At 63.5% G+C, this 7,385-nt stretch overlaps 1 protein-coding gene across 1 annotated transcript in view; it reads left to right on the forward strand.

Moving 5' to 3' along the window:
* Positions 1-1,199, forward strand: part of MYMK (myomaker, myoblast fusion factor) — a 17,813-nt gene extending 16,614 nt beyond the window's left edge. The window contains exons 4-5 of the mRNA XM_004714447.2: positions 475-591; positions 1,050-1,199. Coding sequence (XP_004714504.1) covers positions 475-591; positions 1,050-1,199 — 267 coding nt within the window. The remainder of the gene's footprint in view (positions 1-474; positions 592-1,049) is intronic.
* The last annotated feature ends 6,186 nt before the right edge of the window (positions 1,200-7,385 follow it).

The raw sequence follows: 7,385 nt of genomic DNA on the forward strand, positions 1-7,385 counted from the left end.
CCCCCCCCACTCCCCAGCTGGAAGACAGAAAGCAACCCAGAGAGAGGGAGGGGCACAGGTTGTCCCCACCACCACCACCATCCCCACCAACCTATTAGCCTGAGGGGTCTCCAGTAGGGAAAGGGGGCCCCTCGGGAATGGTTCCTATTGGTTAGTCTGCAGAGCGGGTGGGGTGCAGCGGATGCAGCTGGTCCCCGGAAGGCCCTTATCCTGCCCAGTGGTGAGCCAGGCAGGGGCAAGGCACGGGGTGGTGAGGCCATGTTCAGGGAGGGGTGGGATGGGAAGGAGCCGGGCCAGAGCCCAGGGTCCTGTGGGGAAGGGCGGCATTCAAAAGAGGGGCTGCCCAGGAAGGGGCCGGGCCGGGCAGGGTCACAAGCAGGAAAGAGCCTGCCCAGGAAGGGGCTGTTCCAGCCTGGGCTGACCCTGAGCCTGGGGTCTGAGTGAGGGTCCCAGCCCACTGTCTCCCCTCTGCAGCTGCCAAAGATGAAGGAAAAAAGGGGCCTGTACCCCGACAAGAGCGTCTACACCCAGCAGATCGGGCCCGGGCTCTGCTTTGGGGCGCTGGCTCTGATGCTACGTTTCTTCTTTGAGGTACCAAATCCGGGGGGGTGGGGGGGGTGGAGGGATGGAAGCCGTGATGGGTCAGGGCGCCCTGGCCATTACACCCACCACCCTGTGGACACTGCCCAGGAGGGGCCGGAGTTCGTTCCAGCCGGTGGCTCCCCCTCAACACCAAGGGGAGGCAGCAGAGGCCGCTGCAGAGAGGCCAGCGACTGGGCCCTGCCCTCAGAGAGCTTGAGCTGAGGCTCGCGGTCAGCGGGAGGGACCCTGGAGAGCCCCAGGGACTGCTGTCGGGGAGAGAGGGTGGGGAACAAGGGCAGGAGGGGGAGACACCCTGGCCCTCTCCCCAGGAGTCTGCAGAGCAGGGAAGTCCTGAAGGCCCTGTGCCAGGTGTGCCCGGCTCCCAGACCTCCGACCCCTGCAGAGGCTGGGGTGGGCCTCAGAGGGAGAGGAGCTGCAGACCCACCCCGGCCCGCCCCCACCCACAGGAATGGGAGTACACCTACGTCCACAGCTTCTACCACTGCGCCCTGGCCATGTCCTTTGCCCTGCTGCTACCCAAGGTCAACAAGAAGGCGGGAAGCGCGGGGACCCCCGCCAAGCTGGACTGCTCCACCCTGTGCTGTGCCTGCGTCTGACCCCGCCAACCCGTCGGCCCCCCGGACCCTCAATGGCAGCTTCCCTGGTCCTCCCCACCGGGGCGGCCAAGAGAGGTGCCCTTGGCCAGCCCCACTGTCCGGCACCCACCGGGAGCTTCCCTGTCAGCTTTCTCTGGGTGCCAGGCTACACCTCTCTGGACCCCATGACTGCATCTGCTCTCCCACCCGGTCCCCAGAGCATCCTGGCAGAACCCGTCCCCTGGGGACCCCTGTGCTCCTGTTAGACTGACAGCCTGGTGGCCCTCGGGATTTGCCCACTTAGGAAGCAGGACCAGTGGGCCCGCTGCCCGGCCCTGGCACTGCCCCTGCCCACCATGATGCCAATTACAGCAAGTCCCTCTTTGCCTGCCTCTGCCTCTGAACGCCTACGGCACGCTGCTAGGGAGCAGGCGGGAGGGCGGGGCAGGGGGGGCGCCTAGCACCACAGTCACTCCCCCCAACAGAGGCAGGCGACTGGACTCGGAGGGTGATAAATGGGGAAGGTCCAGAGGGAAGACATGAGCACCCCGGCCAGTCTGAGGGGTCCCCACACTGCCCACGGCTCCCCAGCTGGGGTTCAGGGAAACGGCCCTTGCAGCAGAGCCCTCCCAGGCCAAGTACACCCGAGGGCCAGGGCAGGGGCAGCCGCTGCCCATCCCCGGACTGTCTGCCCCAGCCCCAGGGGGTGGTGGGAGCCAGCCTCCCAGACATCACCTCACAAAGTGACTCCAAGGGAGCCCCGGCCCTTACCCCGGCCAGACTGCCAAAGTCACCCCAGAGGCCTCAGACCTGCCTCTCCCACCCAGGTTGGGGGTAATGGCAAGGGTCCCTTTCCCTCCTCTGCCTGCTCCAGACCTCCGGACCCCCTCCTCCCCTCTCCAGGGTGCACTCCTCCATCAGCCCTGTCCTAGAGACCATGCACCCCAATTCAGACCCCGACCTGCTTCCCGTCACTCCAAAAGCCTCCCAGTATGGATGCACCCGCACACAGGACCCCTCGACCCTGGGCCAGGCTCAGCCCTTGGACAGACATAGCCCGCAGCACCACCCCACTGCCCACTGGCGGCCTGCTGGGTGCCGAGCCCTGAATTCCTGGTCTCTTGGGCCCTGACCAAGCGCTTCAGGAGGGACAAGACCACAGTCCCATTTTCCAGATGAGGAAGCTGAGGTTTCAGAGTGGAGGCCGTGGGGTGCTCGTCCACCAGCAAGGTCAAGATCACCAAAGGACCCCCACTCTCTACTGATGCCCAGCAGAGAGACGAGGTCTCACCCTGGCTCCCCATCTCCCTACCAGGCCATAGGTCAGGGGGTGACAGCCTACTGGGCCCCAGCCCCCAGGCACACACGAGAAACCAAAGCTGCTATGCCGGGCTGAGGCTCTGGGCCACCCTCGGGGCTGCTGGCTACTGAGTTAGGAGGCCGTCTGGGAGCTCGGCCAAGTCTGTAAGTCATGGACAATTAGGGGCGCGCTCCAGCCCTCAGCCCGGCCACCGCAGGCCCGCGCCTGCCTGCTGCACTCCCGGCCCAGCTGCACCCCACAGACAGGAGGCCCCCAGACAGCAGGGCGTGGGCACGGCCGGCGCAGCCACTTTGCAGCTGAGGCCACAGAAGGCCAGGGAGGCCTGCCCACCCCACGGGGACAGCACCTGCTCCCAGGGGCCACCCTTCTCGCTGCCTCCAGCGGGAAGACCCCCTCTGGCTTCTTGGATGCTCTGACCAGGGTTCAGAGGGAAGGGGTACCCCACTCCCTCACCAACCTAGAATGAACCCCACACCTCAAGACTAGGAAGATGGAGCTGCCCCAACCCCGGGAGGGGAATCCCTCTGCTCCATGTCGTCCCCACGGGTACTGACGTCTGAGGGGCACCCTGCCCTCACCTGCTCCTGCCCAGCCCAGCCGGAGCCTGGAGAACCTCACCTCAGCCTTGGGAAGGGCTTCAGGACGCTGTGGGGTGCCTGGCTGCTCAGGTCCCCCATTACTGCAGCTGCACCTCAGAGCACACGGCTTGGGGTGCTGGGCACACCTCTAACGCTTCCACCTAATCTCACGGCAGTCACCGCCCCTCCAGCTGGCAGGTGTGCCGCGCAAATCACTCTGCAGCCCAGGGCGCCTCACACACCGTGGGGCGAGCTCATGGGGCAGGCGGGTGGGTTCACCTTCTTGGCCTGAGAGACACGCTCCTCTCCTTCATGTCCTGGGTTTTACCCAGCGGCTGCCCACTTGGTAGTGCAGGGTTGGGCAATAAGGGGGTCTCGAATCCTGAGGGAGCTGGGGGCTAACTGCAACGTCAGAGGTTCAGACCCACCTGCAGCTCCTCGGGAGAAAGATGAGGCTGTCTGCTCTGGCGCAGATGAGCAGTCACTCACAAACACCTCCCTGCCACGGAGGGGATGCCCACTCACGGCGGCGCTGCAGGACAGGACGAGATTGCCCCTGGGGGTGTCCAGGACTGCCGCTATTGATGGGAGCAGAGCGCCTCATCTTTCTCCAGAGGAGCAGCTGGTGGTCCCCAACTGCTGACCCAGTGGCTCGTGGTGCACTGCCCAGCCCACCACTCTGCCAGGGCTCCCGGACCGCGGGGGAAAGCCGGCGTAAGGTCTCTGAGTCAGGACCGACGTGATGGCAGTGGGTTTGGTTCTGGTTAGCCAGGGGCCTATGGCTCCCTGGTGGCAGAGCTGTTGAGCGTTCAGCAGCTAACTGAATAGTGAGCAGTTCAAATCCACAGCCACCCCGAGGGAGAAAGATGTAGCCGTCTGCTCCCATAGATACAGGGGCTTCAGACACCCCACACCCAGTGCAGCTCTGCTCTGCCCCACGGGCTCACAGCGAGGCTAAACTCACTCGATTCTGTGGGTTTGGATTTTTTTTATTTGGGCTGTGGGGTTATTGGTTTGGGAGATCCTAAGTTAAACCAAGTGACCCTGTCAGAGGGCAACTGTGAGGGGGAGTCGGGGAGAAGTATCCTTCTCCCCCAAAATGGATGATTCTAGAACTTGAGTGAAGTAGATACTAACAGGGCCCGGCACCCACGCTGGGCCCCGCTGCAAACCTTGGAGCAGGGATCAGAGACCAGAGTGCTGTCCACTTACACTCCCACCCCCACCCCATGCCCAGGCACTCCCCCTCCAGTGTGAGGACACGCACCCCACACACACACACACAGGCACACACACACACACACACACACACACACACACACACACGCACGCACGCGCGCACGCCCAGCATCCTTCCACAGCACAAAGGCCGAGAAGTTTTATAAACATTTACAGCGACGTAGACAAAACAGTTTACTGCCGGGCGGCTGTGTCTCCCCGGCTGGGGCCAGGCTGGCATGGGGAGCGCTGGGGCCCCGCCAGCGGCCTCTGTTTGCATAGCGGAGGTGTTTCCGTCTGGGGGCAGTCTGCGCCTGTGACCTCTGTCATGTCTGCTACTGAAATTTCCTGTCTCTGTTATTCTCTTCTGCAGTAAGAGGATATGAAACCCAAAACTTTTATTACCCCTTTTAAAGAGGCTTTACAGCTCCCCCCTCTACCCCATGGAGCGAGTGCGGCCGGGGCTGGGATTGTAGTTAGGGGCGCGTGCTGGGACGGAAGGGAATCGCCCGGCAGCAGGGTTTTGCCACGGATTGGCATGGGGGTGGGGGTGAGGCGGGGAGCGGGGAAGCAGGGAGCCAGCTTCCAGAGGAGTGGGGTGCCCCACTGCAGAGCCCAGGAATATGCCTGGTGGACGCTGCTTAACAGAGCCAGCAGGAGACCTGGGGGTGCGGGGCGGGGAGACACGTGCAGTGGGCAATGTGCCACGGGGGCCTGGCGGGGGACACGTACCACAGGGACCCTGATGGGGCAGTAGTCACTATACGTCCCCAGGGACTGGCTGTTTGTCCTGGTCATCCTCTGATGGTCACATACCTCAGGCCCCACCCCCATCTCTGGGTCTGGCCGCCTCACTTTTAAATGAGCCTGGCAGCTCTGCCTGGCTGGGACCCCGGGTTTTTGTAGAGTGATGTGAGAGCGGGCTGGGTGGTGGAGACAACAGAGGCAGAAAGCGGAGGGCAGGGAGCAGGGCTGGGGGCCAGGCGACCTCCTCCCTCACACCACAGTGAGCCCCTCCTCTGGGCTAAACGGGGGCCTGAAGAACGGCCGAGACCGGGCTGCAGAGTGGCACAGACAGCGATGCTTGTTCATCTTGATCGCCCCACGGAAGTTCAGTTCCTCTCCAGGAAGTGGCCGGTGCACTTGCAGAAGCGGACAAGGCCCACGCCGTGCGACACGCATCAGAAGGGCATCGTTGCAGTGGGGGCTGATGGGGCCCAAGAGCGGCAGCTCCAACAGCAGGCCTCCAGTGGCAGAGGCAAGTGACCCCAAGACGGGCAGGCGAGATGGCAAGGTGCTAGTTCAAGTCCAAAGGCCAGAAGGCCAGGCCGTGAGCCAGGCGCAGGAGCCAGACCCAGTGAGCTTTCCCAGAACATCCACGGGGATTGGGAGCAGGCCACACCCCGGAGGGCATCCCTGCTCATAGCAGCTCTCATGTGGAGAACGGGACGTGACATCAGATCTTACCGTGGGGGGTGACGATCCCAAACCACTGAGGATCCCAGCCCGACACCACCTGCACCATCACTGACTCAGGACAGCAGTTTCTCAACGGCACGCTCGCCCGTCTGTGCAGGAGAGGGGGCCCAGCTCGGAGACTCCTCTCTCTGGAGGAGGGCAGAGGTGGGTCCCCCTGACACGTGGCTGAGAGAAAGCCCAGCGCGGTCATTTCCGACCCGCTAGGAACACACCTGGACATTTCTAGAGTCGGGCTGGAGTTTCCGAGGGACGGGCTGCATGACTGAAAGGCCATGAGCCCCAGCCGGTCGATGCCGACTCATGGACACCCTGTAGGACAGGGTGGACCTGCCCTGTGGGTTTCCCGGACTGTCACTGTGTAGGAGCAGAGAAAGCCCCATCTTTCTCCCGAGACGCCACGGACCTGGTGGCTGGCAGCCCCACGTGTGACCACTACTCCACCGGCCCACCACGAGGAAGCACCCTGCTGTGGTGCGTGGTCTTCAGGGCCACTCTGCCAGCTCCTCTGATGGAATGTGGGACGAAGCTCAAAGTCATGGAAAAGACCAGGCTCACTGTCAAGCAGAGACCATGACCCTCAGCCCCCTTCGGGTCTGGGGCTCAGCTCAGCCCCAGGGCTCCACGTTCAGCCAAACGGCAGGCAGGTCTGTCCGGGGCACAGGACGACCAGGGAGGGCCCACACCTTGCAACTGTCCACCATGGAGCCTAAGGGGACCACAGGGGGCCAAGGCCAGAGTTCCCAGGGGTTGGGAAGGAAACAAGAAACCCAGGGGGTGTGGGGGGGGACTGCGTTGTGAGGAGGGCCATTCAGGAGATGTCACTAAAGGAGTCTGATTGGGTGCTGCAGGACAGATTGGTCCTGTAAGCCTTCGCCCAACTCACGATGAAGATGGGCCATCAATAAACAAAACGCTTGCTCATTGGAAAGGTTGCCGTCATCAACATGCTCTGCACCCACAAATGGGGAAGGGGGCCGGGAGTTAAGCAGACGGGTGCCAGCCTCACCCGAGAGCTGATGACCCACCCACCCACCCTCTGCCACTGTGGCCACGACATTGTGGGGGGTTCTGCCTGGCCGCCAACGTCTGAGCTACAACAGCAGGAAGCAGAGCCCCTCCACCCCAGGGGGCCTGGCCAGCCACGCCCGCCTTCCTGTAGCTCAGGTAAGGCCCACACTGCAGGTGGGCTGCAGCCCCGGGGACACCACCTTTCCAACATTAGCGTGCGTGGGGCCACTCTCGAACCATGAGGGGCATCCAATGACAGGCGGGGGGGAACGAAAAATGACAGGGGTCCCCTGTCCAGGTGCCTTTTGAGGCCCCCTGGCCTCCAGCCACATTCCTCGGGCTTTTCCCTAACGGGCCAGCACTGTCCTCAGGACACAGAGACACCTGGACCCAGGCCTGCCCTCTGCCCGCCGACCAGGCACAGCCTCATGGGGGCACCTGGTCAGCAGACCCTCGACCGTTGGGGCAGGAAGAAGGTGCAGCGGGGTCAGGGGAGGCTTCTGAGGGGTGGACTGCGGGCGAGTGAGCCCAGCAGGGTGCATGTTGGTCAGAGGTCTGCAGTGAGGGGGGTCAATAGACTAGACGTCTCCTCAGAAGCACCCT

The sequence above is a fragment of the Echinops telfairi genome, unplaced genomic scaffold, assembly GCF_000313985.2.
Source record: "Echinops telfairi isolate 266 unplaced genomic scaffold, ASM31398v2 ScPeMD7_25;HRSCAF=90, whole genome shotgun sequence".
NCBI lineage: Eukaryota > Metazoa > Chordata > Mammalia > Afrosoricida > Tenrecidae > Echinops > Echinops telfairi.